General features: G+C 37.6%; 1 protein-coding gene across 6 annotated transcripts in view; it reads left to right on the top strand.

The window, feature by feature from the left end:
• myo9ab (myosin IXAb) overlaps positions 1 to 15000 on the top strand; it is a 100136-nt gene that overhangs the window by 42735 nt on the left and 42401 nt on the right. For all 6 annotated transcript variants that reach the window (XM_084396819.1, XM_084396818.1, XM_084396816.1 and 3 more), the window contains exons 3-13: positions 2593 to 2687; positions 3751 to 3813; positions 3897 to 3996; positions 6216 to 6269; positions 8274 to 8371; positions 8498 to 8624; positions 10609 to 10698; positions 12358 to 12474; positions 12945 to 13079; positions 13506 to 13627; positions 14235 to 14376. In XM_084396819.1, the coding sequence (XP_084252945.1) occupies positions 2593 to 2687; positions 3751 to 3813; positions 3897 to 3996; positions 6216 to 6269; positions 8274 to 8371; positions 8498 to 8624; positions 10609 to 10698; positions 12358 to 12474; positions 12945 to 13079; positions 13506 to 13627; positions 14235 to 14376 (1143 nt within the window). The remainder of the gene's footprint in view (positions 1 to 2592; positions 2688 to 3750; positions 3814 to 3896; positions 3997 to 6215; positions 6270 to 8273; positions 8372 to 8497; positions 8625 to 10608; positions 10699 to 12357; positions 12475 to 12944; positions 13080 to 13505; positions 13628 to 14234; positions 14377 to 15000) is intronic.

Here is a 15000-nt window from a genome sequence, read left to right as displayed (position 1 = left end):
GTGTGTGTTCGGAGTGAGTGTGTCCGGAGTGAGTGTGTCCGGAGTGAGTGTGTGTTCGGAGTGAGTGTGTTCGGAGTGAGTGTGTTCGGAGTGAGTGTGTTCGGAGTGAGTGTGTTCGGAGTGAGTGTGTTCGGAGTGAGTGTGTTCGGAGTGAGTGTGTTCGGAGTGAGTGTGTTCGGAGTGAGTGTGTTCGGAGTGAGTGTGTTCAGAGAGAGTGTGTGTTCAGAGAGAGTGTGTGTTCAGAGAGAGTGTGTGTTCAGAGTGAGTGTGTCCGGAGAGAGTGTGTTCAGAGTGAGTGTGTGTTCAGAGAGAGAGTGTGTTCAGAGTGAGTGTGTGTTCAGAGAGAGTGTGTCCGGAGAGAGTGTGTTCAGAGTGAGTGTGTGTTCAGAGTGAGTGTGTTCGGAGTGAGTGTGTTCGGAGTGAGTGTGTCCGGAGTGAGTGTGTGTTCGGAGTGAGTGTGTTCGGAGTGAGTGTGTTCAGAGTGAGTGTGTTCAGAGTGTGTCCGGAGAGTGTGTGTTCAGAGAGAGTGTGTGTTCAGAGAGAGAGTGTGTCCGGAGTGAGTGTGTCCGGAGTGAGTGTGTCCGGAGTGAGTGTGTCCGGAGAGTGTGTGTTCAGAGAGAGTGTGTGTTCAGAGAGAGAGTGTGTTCAGAGTGAGTGTGTTCGGAGTGAGTGTGTTCGGAGAGAGTGTGTTCAGAGTGAGTGTGTGTTCAGAGAGAGAGTGTGTTCAGAGTGAGTGTGTGTTCAGAGAGAGTGTGTCCGGAGAGAGTGTGTTCAGAGTGAGTGTGTGTTCAGAGTGAGTGTGTGTTCGGAGTGAGTGTGTTCGGAGTGAGTGTGTTCGGAGTGAGTGTGTCCGGAGTGAGTGTGTGTTCGGAGTGAGTGTGTTCGGAGTGAGTGTGTTCAGAGTGAGTGTGTTCAGAGTGTGTCCGGAGAGTGTGTGTTCAGAGAGAGTGTGTGTTCAGAGAGAGAGTGTGTCCGGAGTGAGTGTGTCCGGAGTGAGTGTGTCCGGAGTGAGTGTGTCCGGAGAGTGTGTGTTCAGAGAGAGTGTGTGTTCAGAGAGAGAGTGTGTTCAGAGTGAGTGTGTTCGGAGTGAGTGTGTTCGGAGTGAGTGTGTTCAGAGTGAGTGTGTCCGGAGAGAGTGTTTATAAATAAATATTTATAAATAAAAAATAAATAAAATAATAATAATATTGTGGTATTGTTATATTTATATATATATATATATATATATATATATATATATATATATATATATATATATATATATATTAAATAATAAATAATACAAAATAATAAATAATACAAAATAGATGAGTTGAGGGAAAGAGGCTAATAAAGGTCCTGTCGAGGGACGTGTAGAAACGGCGTGACCCTTGACCTTTGACTCTGAAGCGTGTCAGTAATTAACCAGTCATCATCCGTCCTCTCGCTTACCCAGAATCCTCCCTGTCCCGCAGCGAGGGTGTGAAACTGTGTGTGAAGGGCCTCGAGGTGTGTGTGTGTGTGTGTGTGTGTGTCAAGAACCACAGATCTTATATTAACACAGGGAATAAACGGTCAGGGAGACGAGAATCATTCCAGCACACATACGCATACAATCTGATTTCTTTTAATTATATTTTAAATATGTATTTTTAAATATATTACATTTTTTTTAATTTGATTACAAATTTTTAGATATTTTTTGAATATTTTTATTTGTATTTTATTTTATTTATTTGTAATATATACACATAATATATATACATACATATGATTTTAATAGTTATCTCTCTCTATTATTAATATTTTAATTATATTTGGAATATTTCAGAATATTTAAATATTTTTGATAATTGTAAATATATTTCTACATATTTTTTTAAAGAATGACTTAAAATGTAATGATTATTTGAATCATTTTATATATATATATATATTTATTTATTTATTTATTTATAATTCTAAATGTGTAAATATGTATTTTTCTAAAATATGTTAATGATATTTTGATTAGATTTTTTTAAATATGTAGATATATTTGAAAAAAATATATACATATTTTTAAACTACATTTTGAATATTTTTCACTATTTTGAATATTTTTATATATATTTGTAATTATTTTAAATATATTGATCCATGTTATCAATAAGGCAGTTTTAAAAAAAATTATTGGAAATTTAATCTAAAAGCAAAAACCTGAAAGCAATATGTAATACGCAATTGATTAAGATGAATAATGTATAGTTTTTCTCCTTATATATATATATATATATATATATATATACTTCTACTATCAATAGTTTGCATTGAGTTTAGTTAGTAATCACGTTGAGTTGGAGTCGCTGCAGTTGGAGTGTGTTTCAGTCGTGATGGAGGAGAAGGGTTTACTCAGCACTGAGACTGTGTGTGTGTGTGTGTGTGTGTGTGTGTGTGTGTGTGTGTGTGTGTGTGTGTGTGTGTCGTCTCGTTCTGCTGTGAGGTTATGAAGCGTAACCCGTTCTCCGCGTGATCCAGACGCTTCCAGATGTCGGTCTGAGGAATATGTGCATGTTTTTCTCCACTATAGTTGTGTTTTTGTCCTTTAATGTGTGTTTGTTCTTTCCTCCTCAGGCTTTTGGAAACGCTAAAACAGCCCATAATAATAACTCCAGCCGCTTCGGCAAGTTTATCCAAGTCAACTACCAGGAGAGCGGGACCGTCAGGGGGTGAGCGCTTCCCTCCGCAACACGTCCTGTTAAACACTGTGGGAACATGGGAACATTTTTTTTATACATATTCATATTTTAAACTAGTTAAAACTTCTTAAACGAATAAAAAAATGTTAATTAATTTTAAGTGTTTTTATTTTTTAATTGTAAATAATATTTACATATTTTTTTTATTATATATATATAAATTCATGATTTCAAATGTAATAGTTTTTATTATTAAATATTTTAATATTTCAGTAATATTAAAATATTACTTAAATATGTTTTATAATAAACTTCAAATTATCTAATTTCTTTTTAAATTACTTTAAATTCATTTTTAATATGTATTTATTTTAAAATATATTTATATTTTAAATTATTAAAAAAATGTTTTAACTAATAACATTTTAACTGTATTTTAAATATAATAATATATCTATATGTATAATATATTTATTTTTATATTTCAATATACATATATTTATTTTCATATTTTTTAATATTATTTAACTATATTTTATAATATATTTCTAAATATATATAAAAAACATTTTTAATTTATTTTGTATTATTATTTACAATTTATTTTTAAATATGTATTTACTTTTAAATATTTTATAAATATTTTTGAACTACATTTTAAATATATTTTAAATATTTGTAATGATATTTAGATTTTTTTATGCATCTAAAATATTATTTAATAACTCATTATTAATTCGCAGCTAGTGAACTGTACTGTTTGCGGTCTGAATAGGGCAGCTCTGCGAAGGACATGAAATGTAAAGTGAATGATTTAAAGTGAAACCCAAATAGACTCGTAGAGCTTAAACATCCACATAACACTCAAACATGGGGTGAAATAGCCCATTTGAATTGGATTAAACTACTTTTTAGTGGCACATTTCAGTACTGAATGAATACAGTCTTATAAGAAGACATTTAACTCCAAATAATATGGAGATCGTGAATCCCACCACAAAGCCTGCAGGTTAATTAAATAAAGATATGTGCTGCACTTTGTCCATCCATGATGTTTCTGTGTGATGAATATATGTGTATGATACAATTTCAGAGCTTATGTGGAGAAGTATCTCCTGGAGAAATCCCGTCTGGTTTATCAGGAGCACAACGAGAGGTACAAAGACCAGATGATGGAAAAGCATTGGTTTGCTGTTATTATTTAAAGCACATTAATATGATTGTCGTGGTCTCTCGCAGGAACTATCATGTGTTTTACTACCTGCTGGCCGGAGCGAGTGAAGAAGAAAGAAAGTCATTTCATCTTCTCAAACCAGAGGAGTATCATTACCTCAACCAGGTACAGACCATAATCGCAGTGATGACGCGTCTGTCTTTGTTCGTTACGACGTTTCTACAGTAGAAAAACATCCTCTAAGCTCATTTTCTGCCCCGTAATCCCTGGCAACACACAGAGCTGGAGGATGCTGAGGCTGTTGCCGGGTGCCGCTGTTGCCATGGTGACAGTCGTCAGCATCCGTATCCGAGGGAACAGAATGCTGGTCGCGTGCAGAAGCCCTCTTATGACTCCAGTCTATTCACACACGCACGCGCACACACATGCACACACACTCTCACACACACAAATAATTGTGCGAGCAGCTCAGAGGACGTGACACGCCGTACAACTTCCTGTTTCAGCACCGTGATGCCTGGAGTATTTGTGTAATATTCAGCATAAATATTTCTAGAAGGAAATCTCATTGTGTGTGTGAGGATCTACTGTAAGTGTGTGTGTGTTTCATCTGAAGAGTCTTTACTGGGGGTGTAAAAACATTCATTTAGTGTTCGGCCAGTGAGGACAACAGTTCTAGAAAGTTAATGTAGTGCTGAAATATATTATATCATTTAATGAATTTTAAATTTGATAAATAATATGTAGACAAAATATTTCACAATTATTTAATGTATTTTATATATTTATTCAAAATTCTGATTAAATACAATTTATTAACAAATAATATATACAATTTTTTTTTAAAATGACTATTATTAGTTTTTCAATATATTTAAACTTGTACGTATTTGAAACAATTTTTTTAGCCAAAATTCTGAAGAAATATTATATATTATATTATATAATAAAATAATACAATTTAAAGATAACAAAAGGTTATACTTATTTTCAAATGTACTATATTTTATTATAAAGACTATATTAATTAATTAATTAATTAATTAAATTAAATTAATTATCAAACCATATTTACTGTTGACAGATTAATTTTCCTGGTTTACAGTCACACGATACTGTTAGAAAACACAACTGTTGTTTTAGCATTCCAACTCAAACTATTACGCAGTGGCAGCTTTCTTTACAAGAAATGACACTTGGTTTGATATTTTATCTAATGCAGTGTGTGTGAGAGTGTGTGTGAGCGAGTGTGAGCGAGAGTGTGAGCAAGTGTGAGCGGGTGTGTGAGGGTGTGTGAGAGTGTGTGTGAGCGAGTGTGAGCGAGTGTGAGCGAGAGTGTGAGCAAGTGTGAGCGGGTGTGTGAGGGTGTGTGAGAGTGTGTGTGAGTGTGTGTGAGCGAGTGTGTGAGCGAGTGTAAGAGAGAGTGTGAGCAAGTGTGAGCGGGTGTGTGAGAGTGTGTGTGAGTGTGTGTGAGCGAGTGTGAGCGAGAGTGTGAGCGTGTGTGAGGGTGTGTGAGGGCGAGAGTGTGAGCGAGAGTGAGCGAGTGTGAGCGGGTGTGTGAGGGTGTGTGAGGGTGTGTGTGAGTGTGTGTGAGCGAGAGTGTGAGCGGGTGTGTGAGGGTGTGTGAGGGTGTGTGAGGGTGTGTGTGAGTGTGTGTGAGCGAGTGTGAGCGAGAGTGTGAGCGAGTGTGAGCGGGTGTGTGAGGGTGTGTGAGCGAGTGTGAGCGAGAGTGTGAGCGTGTGTGAGGGTGTGTGAGGGCGAGAGTGTGAGCGAGAGTGAGCGAGTGTGAGCGGGTGTGTGAGGGTGTGTGTGAGTGTGTGTGAGCGAGAGTGTGAGCGGGTGTGTGAGGGTGTGTGTGTGTGAGTGTGTGTGAGCGAGTGTGAGCGAGAGTGTGAGCGAGTGTGAGCGGGTGTGTGAGGGTGTGTGAGCGAGAGTGTGAGCGAGAGTGTGAGGGTGTGTGAGGGTGTGTGAGGGTGTGTGAGGGTGTGTGAGGGTGTGAGGGTGTGTGAGGGTGAGCGAGAGTGTGAGCGGGTGTGTGAGGGTGTGTGAGTGTGTGTGAGTGTGTGTGAGTGTGTGTGAGTGTGTGTGAGTGTGTGTGAGCGAGTGTGAGCGAGAGTGTGAGCGGGTGTGAGGGTGTGTGAGGGCGAGAGTGTGAGCGAGGGTGTGTGAGGGTGTGTGAGGGTGTATGAGAGTGAGAGCGAGAGTGTGTGAGAGTGAGAACGTGTGTGTGTGTGTACTTGTGCGTGTGTGCGTGTGTGTGTGTGTGTGTGTGTGTGTGTGTGTGTGTGTGTGTGTGTGTGTGCGTGTGTGCGCGTGTGTGTGTGTGTGTGTGTGTGAGACAGATGATCCTGTCTGCAGCTCATAATCGTCTGTCTATCTTCCAGATAACAAAGACAGTCCACAGACAGCACTGGGGAAATTACTATGAGACTGAGCTGGTCAGTATCGTGTGTGTGTTAGTTCACATCTTCTGTTCTGTGTGTGTGTTCTGGGTAAACGACTGAACCTGATTAGCAGCGCTTGATGAAGACAGTCACTTAATTTATTAGTCGACACACAGAGAATTGAGTGTGTAGTAAATCAGTTTAATGGCGGCTCTGTTCCAGAACCTAGTGCGCTCCCTATCTGCTGCACTCCCTATCTAGTGCACTCCCTATCTGATGCACTCCCTATCTAGTGCACTCCCTATCTGCTGCGCTCCCTATCTAGTGCACTCCCTATCTAGACAACATTACAAGACATCACATGTGATCCATTCAGCAGTATTGCATACATTTGTCACAATCCCATAATGCACTGCAGCACAAATCCACCCCAGATGGAGAAGTGAGAGAAATGTTGATTATTAATATACCAAATTGAATGCAGAACTGCTAAGATCAACAGACTTTAGAATAGAGTATATAACCTGTAGTTTTTATACTGAGTTCAAACTCTCTCACAGCGAGGAGACGCGTGAACCATCAAACATATAACGCAATGCATGAAGTGATAAAGCATAACTGTAGATAAGAGAGGATTATGAGGATATAGACAGCATGTAGACACTGGGTTCTGGAGCAGAACAGGCTTAGTATACGAGTGTGTGTTTGTCTTCAGTGTTTCTGCTGCTGGTGTGTGTGTGTGTGTGTGTTTCATTGGTCTGCTGCTTGGCTTCAGGACGTCACTCCTGATTCTCTGACACGCTGTAATAAACGCTGATGTTTGTTGCTGCCACTGTTCTCTTGACTCTGTTGTAAGCCTTCAGGTTGCTCAATTTAAGATTAATTAATTTTTCCTGGAAGTGTTTCATATATTTAATGGGTTTTATAGATGCTTGTCTGCTTGTCTGCACAGATCTGGATTTTAGCAAAAACCTTTTAAGTTTAATTAATTTGCTGCTTTAATCTTTTAAATATATTTTTTATTCATTTCTTTCCTCTTTTTTCCTTTATTATTTTATTTATTACTTATTACTATATATATATGTATGTGTGTGTGTGTGTGTATGTGTATATATATATATATATATAAAATATTAGTATTATTAGTATTATTATTAAAAAATTTTATTTTATTTTTACATTTTCTTATTATACATTTTTTTTTTGTGTATATTTTTTCATTTTGTATTTTGTATTTTATTTGACTTTTATTTTATTTTTTATTTTATTTGACTTTTATTTTATTTTTTATTTTATTTAATTTTTATTGTATTTTGTTTCTTTCTTTCTTCCTTTCTCTTTATTTTTTCATTTGACTATATTTCATTTATAGTTTTTATTTTATTTTACTATTTTACATTGTTTAATTTTAAATAATTAATGAACAATATTTTCATATTTCTATTTTATAAATTTTGTATTGTTTTATTTTTGTCGTGTGAAACCGTATTGTTTCCTCTTTGTCCTGCTTGCTCTCCGCCCACTGAAGCCACAAACGCTTGTTTAAAGTATTTGTGTTCATCATCAGAGCCCAAAGCAGACACTGGCGCTTCCTCTTGATCCTCCGATTGGTTTGAATCGGTCTGAACTGGATCAACACTGAACACCTGAAACAGATTCTGAGACTATAAACGGGCCAGAAATCCCGAGATCCGGGAAATAGACACAAAACACACCATTATTAATGATCCAATCCATCATTTTTTTTAACAATAACTATGTTTTTCTTTTTCTTTTATTATTTTACTTTATTTTTATTGTATTTTAATATTTGATATTGTTTAATTTAACACACCAACACGATTATCAATGATCCAGTCGCTAAAACCAGAGATGTGACTCATCATTGGTTATTATTAGGGTCAACAGGAAGTCCTGTCTCTCTGACCGCATCACTTCCTCTGCACACTTCTGTTTCTGAGCTGCGGCTTACCTCTCACGCTTTTCAAATGTCTTCATTTGATGCTTATTGTTATGATGTGATGACTGATGGAGGTGTGTGTGTTGTGTTTGGCGCAGGACTGCTTCGCTGTGGAGGGTGAAGACCTGAAGCATGACTTCGAGAGGCTCCAGCTGGCCATGGAGATGGTGGGCTTCCTTCCCGCCACCAGGAAACTGTGAGTTTGAAAACAGGCTCTTATATTTTATAAGGGGCTTTGGAGTTGATTGCTCTGTCAAATCTCACACTGTTGTCAGTTTTCTTTCCTTTATTGTGATGACTCATTCAAAGATGTTTTCGGCAGAATCTTTTCTTTACTGTCTGCAATCCTTCACCTGGGGAATATCCGCTACAAGAAGAAGACGTACCGAGACGACTCCATCGATATCTGCAACCCGGAGGTGCTTCCCATCGTCTCTGAGCTGCTGGAGGTGAGCCCTACTGAGGCATGACCAATCAGAGGCCATTCTCAATTAATGTCCACTTCATGTTGACTTAACATCAGATATTTATTTTATTTTATTTTATTTTATTTTATTTTATTTTATTTTATTTTATTTTATTTTATTTTATTTTATTTTATTTTATTTTATTTTATTTAAATGTTTTGATAAATTTTGTTTGTTTTTAATTAATTATTTGTATTATTTAATTTAATGCTTTATATTTTATTTCATTTTTTTATTATTATTATTATTATTATTATTATTTTATTTTTTTATTCTGCCGTCTGTTGATGGTCTTCCAACACCTTCCTGTTTAAACACACACCGTTGCAATAACACATTTGATTTACTCTGGCTGCACATTTAATTTAATTTAATTTAATTTAATTTTATTTTATTTTATTTTATTTTATTTTATTTTATTTTATTTTATTTTATTTTATTTTATTTTATTTTATTTTATTTTATTTTATTTTATTTTATTTTATTTTATTTTATTTTATTTTATTTTTAATTTAATTGTAATTTAATTGTAATTTAATTTAATTAAAATTTATTTAAATGTATTTAAATTTATTTAAATTAAATTAAATTTTCTTTTTTTCTTTTCTTTTCTCTTATTATTATTATTTTTTTAAACATTTTTTTTAAACATTTTTTATTTATTCTGCCGTCTGTTGATGGTCGTCCAACACCTTCCTGTTTAAACACACACCGTTGCAATAACACGTTTGATGCACGAGCCTTTGTACTTTGTGAGCTTTAGTTTCCTTGTTTGTATTTTCTTCTTACAATGTTTTAGTTTATAATAATATTGGTGGAAAGGGTTTTGCCCACCGCAGAAAACACACCATTACACACAAAGCACTCAAACGCTTTTTTATGAGAGTTTTCACAGACAAAATGTGGTTTCATATGCATTCAAGGCTTATATAAGGAAACACTTGCACGCTTAGACATGGTGAGACACTTGCACGCTGGGTGCTATGGGCTGGGTTCCTGGTTCAGTCCTAAGGAAATGTGAAATGGTTAGACTGTGGAATCGACTTGTTAATCTGCCTGAAAATAGAGTAACAAAAAAAGTTTTTCTCTGGAGTAAGAGTAAGTCCCCCTGGGCTGTAGAGCTTCAGACTGTTTTTGCAGATGTACAACTCCAGTATGTATTCTGTAATTATTTGCCTTGTAGCGTCAATAACATCAGATCAAATTTGATGTCAAATTTTAAACATAAATGGCTGATTGGGATTATGGCGAAGCCAAAGCTAAGGACTTACTTTCAAATTAAAGATGTATATGAAACAGAGTTGTATGTAAAGGCAAACTTGACAAGAAACCAACGATCTTTGGTGGCTCAGCTGCGAACTGGCATCCTTCCCTTGGCCTTAGAAACTGGCAGGTTCACTCAAACGCCTGAAGAGGACAGACTCTGTAGACTGTGTGAGTTAGGAGAGGTTGAAAATGAAACTCATTTTGTGTTATATTGTCCACGTTACGATGATTTTAGAAATGTATTATTTGGTGAATTGTTTGTTAAAAAGCCTGAAATGTTCTGGATTAGTGATGACGACAAGATGAAATGGTTGTTTAATTTTAATGTGTTTAGATTGGCTACTTTTGTTTGTAAAGCCTGGATGCGGCGGCAGACTTGTTTATTTAAATAAGTTCATGCTGTGCCTACTGTCTTACAACTGGTTTTTCTTTATTTTTTTGTTGGTGATATTGGTGTCTTACAAGCCCATTAGGGCTGGGCATACAGTAGTATGCAAGACACAATAATAAAAACTATTCATTCATTCATTCATTCATAGACAAGCAAACGTGTCTGTTTTTCATGAAATTTCCCAGTGTTTATGCTGTACATCCCAACAGTTTATTCACATGGTGTCCAAACACAGATTGATTAGCAGAGTAAAGCGTAGCTGTCCTGAAATGTGCAGATCTCATGATCGTGTTTGTGTTTGATGCCCAGGTGAAGGAGGAGATGCTTTTCGAGGCTCTGACGACACGCAAGACGGTGACGGTGGGAGAGAGACTGATTGTGCCGTACAAACTAGCTGAGGTGAGACTAAAGACACACTTCAACACACCCCTGAACTCACACACACCTTCTGCACGATGCTCAAGAAACCTGGATAATGCTGATGTGATCGAGAACGGTCGTCTTTTTACAGAGTATTATAAAATCTTGACTTTTGTTTAAAGTTGTTGTGTTTTCATGTGCAATGGATGAATCTCTTCATGCTTTACACACACACACACACACACACACACACACACACACACACACACACACACACACACACACACACACACACACTATCTCTCTGTCTCATCTCACTTTCTCTTGTGGTCTTATTTTACTCCTGAAGACTGCATGTTTCCTCCTCAGACTGTATGTGTGTGTGTGTGTGTGTGTGTGTGTGTGTGTGTGTCTCTGTGTTTGTGTGTTTTATAACTCAGTGGTTTATCTGAAAACCCCAGTGCTTCAAACAAACACACACACACACACACCTTTCCTGTAATATTTTGCGTTTCTCCTCCACCATTTCTGAGTGTGTAATCATAAATGTTAAAGTGTTGTAAATAATGAATCATGCTGGGGGTGTTTTATATAATGTTTCATCCCTCCTCCAGAATTAGGCTAAAAATAAAACAACAAATCAATAATGCAGGAGTTACTTCTGCAACACTGGGCATGAGGTTGTGTTATATTATGAAGACAGTAAACCTTAGGATTCAACGTCCTTGAGTCTCTGAACAGCCAATCAGCTTCGCTGTGTCCCAGCATGCCCTGCGACACGAGGCCCGTTTCTCGTTTAGCTTCTCTTACAGGACGTCAGAGAGAGTGGGGAGAGAGTTTTATGTGTTTTGGCTCGTGCAGGTTCAATAAGCAGCGTTTTTGGCAGCTTTCATCTGCAGCTTTATGGGCTTCACACATGCTGAAGGAGATTTGTGCACCGCTGGATGTTTAAATCATCTGCCAGAGAGACTCAGAGAGACTCAGAGAGACTCAGAGAGACTCAGAGAGACTCAGAGAGACTCAGAGAGACTCAGAGAGACTCAGAGAGACTCCGACTCAGAGATTTAGAGATACTGACACTCAGAGAGACTCAGAGAGACTCAGAGAGACTCAGAGATTTAGAGAGACTGAGACTCAGAGAGACACAGAGAGACTGAGACTCAGACTCAGAGAGACTCAGATTTAGAGAGACTCAGAGAGATTCAGACTCCGAGAGACTCCGAGAGACTCCGAGAGACTCCGACTCAGAGAGACTCAGATTTAGAGAGACTCCGAGAGACTTAGACTCCGACAGACTCAGAGAGACTCCGACAGACTCCTACAGACTCAGAGAGACTCCGACAGACTCAGAGAGACTCCGACAGACTCCTACAGACTCAGAGAGACTCCGACAGACTCCTACAGACTCAGAGAGACTCAGAGAGACTCCTACAGACTCAGAGAGACTCCGACAGACTCAGAGAGACTCCGACAGACTCAGAGAGACTCCGACAGACTCAGAGAGACTTATTTTATTGTTCTTATTTGACCTTTATTTTTCCTTAAACGTCGGGTCTCAGCGCTGCAGTTGTTCACGCTGGACTCTGTAGATGGACAAACATCATTCTCTTCAGATGTGTGATGTGTGATGTCCAGTGGAGGGTCTGAGACAGTAGTGCTCATGTTGCGGGTGTCTGACGCTCGTGTGTGTGTGTGCAGGCGGGGACGGTGAGGGACTCCATGGCCAAGTCTCTGTACGGCGCTCTGTTCGACTGGATCGTCTTCCGGACCAATCACGCGCTGCTCTACAACAAAGACCTGGAGGACTCGGCCAAGGTACACACACACACACACACACACACACACAAACACACATGACTACTTATATTTATGTATATATAAATACACACACATGCATGTATATATTTAAGAAAAAATTTATCTATATATAAAATATTTATATTTTTATATAATATAAATATATATACAGTATATACATTCAAATATTTATTAAATGTATACATATAATAAATAAATAATTTATACACAGTACACACACATATTATGTAAACAAACTTTTATTTTAAAAGTTCTATAGCACTAATATGTGTGTGTTCATTTGTTTACTCATAGATATTTTCATCCATTTTCTGAGAGTTTACTGGCTAATTGCCGTTCTCTAGCCTTTCATAAGCCGTCCTGAAAGTGATAATGTGGTAAACTGGCGCGTGACGTGATGCTACATCATGTTCCCAGTTCTCCCGCTGATATATGTGTGGTCCTGATCACGGGTGTCGGTGTTTCAGATCCTGTCCATCGGGGTGCTGGACATCTTCGGCTTCGAGGACTACGAGAACAACAGCTTCGAGCAGTTCTGCATCAACTTCGCCAACGAGACGCTGCAGCATTACTTCAACCAGCACATCTTCAAACTCGAGCAGGTAAAGCAGCCTCATCTCTGACTCTGAGCTTCCAGATCTGCACCTTACTGTGATCATGACTGATGTTTGCTGAGGCGCAAGTCATTATTAATACACTTCATAGCGTTCCTGAAGGATCTTGATGCGGATTCAGCTTTGAATAGAGTGAGATTTAGCTTTGTTCTGTGAGTATAAAGCAGTAGTTCATACAAAGAAGTGAACTTTTCTGTCAACTACTCTTAAACATCACTTTGTTTGTTCAAGCATTCAGTTTAGTTTTATTACGGTCTAAACTCTGATATTTATCACTGCATTTGAGTAGTCAGATTTTGGCCTCGCGTTTGATGTTATGAAATTTATCCCTATTAATATTTGACTATATTACAGTAAAAAAAAAAGTTGGTCATGTGACAGTGAGAGTTGATCATGTGACGTTGACTCTGTCAGGAGGAGTATCGGTCGGAGGGCATCAGCTGGCACATGATCGAGTACATCGACAACACGGCCTGCATTAACCTCATCAGTAAGAAGCCCACGGCGCTGCTCCACCTGCTGGACGAAGAGTGCAAGTGCGTCTCAGCCACACTACACAACACACACCATATCTGTGACCCTGGACCACAAAACCAGTCAAGGGTCTTTTTTTGTTTTTTATTGAGATTTACACATCATCTGAATTACATTATAAGCTTTCCACTGATGTATGGTTTGTTAGGATTGGACAATATAAAACTATTTGAAAATCTGGAATCTAAAAATCTAAACATTGAGGAAAATCTCCTTTAAAGTTCTCCATTTATGTTCACGATTGTGCTGCATTCACTCACAAAAACAAGTGTTTTATATATTTATGGTAGGAAACTTACAAAATATCTTCATGGAACATGATCTTTACTTAATATCCTAATGATTTTTGGCATAAAAGAAAAATCGATAATTTTGACCCATACAGTGTGTTGTTGGCTATTGCCACACATATACCCGTGCGACATGTGACTGGTTTTGTGGTCCAGGGTCACATGTGACTCATTGCAGTTTTGCAGTTATCATATAATGGAGACATTATCATATTATGTTATCATAAAAAATGATCATAATTAATGACTTAAGAGTTTTAAAGCTTTCAAATAATGTGTATTTCATCAGGGATTAATGGGAGTTGATGTTGGTTTGTAGTTTTCCGCAGGCGTCTAATCAGACTCTGCTGGACAAGTTCAAGCGTCAGCACGAGGGCAGCGCGTTCATCGAGTTCCCTGCCGTCATGGAGCCGGCGTTCATCATCCGCCACTACGCCGGGAAGGTCAAGTACGGCGTCAAGGTCAGGATCTGCGTCTCAGAGGATCAAACCTGGTGTCTGCCACAGAATCAAATATAAAATAAACTTTTTATCTCTCAAGTCTTACTTTTAATCTTTCAATTGCGAGTTTATATCTTTCAATTCTGAGAAAAAAGTCAGAATTGCGATATAAAAATAGTCAGAATTGCAAGTTTATATTTCACTTTTGTCTCAGAATCGTGAGATATAAACTCGCAATTACATTTTTTTATTCTGTGGTGGAAACAAGCTTCTGTGTGTGTGTGTGTGTGAGATTAAGTAGTAAGCATTTGCATATGTTTGTACACACACGCACACACACACACACCACTTCCAGTGACCTAATTCTGCGATTTAATCTGATTGGTTGGATTGGCCCCTCGGCTACGAGTGTATCTGGAGCACATGTTTGGCAGAGAGGGTTAAATCTACACGCTACACACACACACTCACACACACACACACACACACACACTGTGTTTATAGTGTTCACTGAAAGTGTTTTCAGCAGATGCGACAGTATCAGTGTTGATTATGAGAACAGCTGCTTATTTTTTATTTATTAATTTATAATTATATTTATATTATATTTATATTTATTATTTATACAGTTATATTAATTATATC

Source organism: Rutilus rutilus (assembly GCF_951802725.1).
Source record: "Rutilus rutilus genome assembly, chromosome: 23".
Classification (NCBI taxonomy): Eukaryota; Metazoa; Chordata; class Actinopteri; order Cypriniformes; family Leuciscidae; genus Rutilus; species Rutilus rutilus.
The sequence above is the reverse complement of the archived record's forward strand: the minus strand, read 5'-3'. Positions and strand labels throughout refer to the sequence as shown.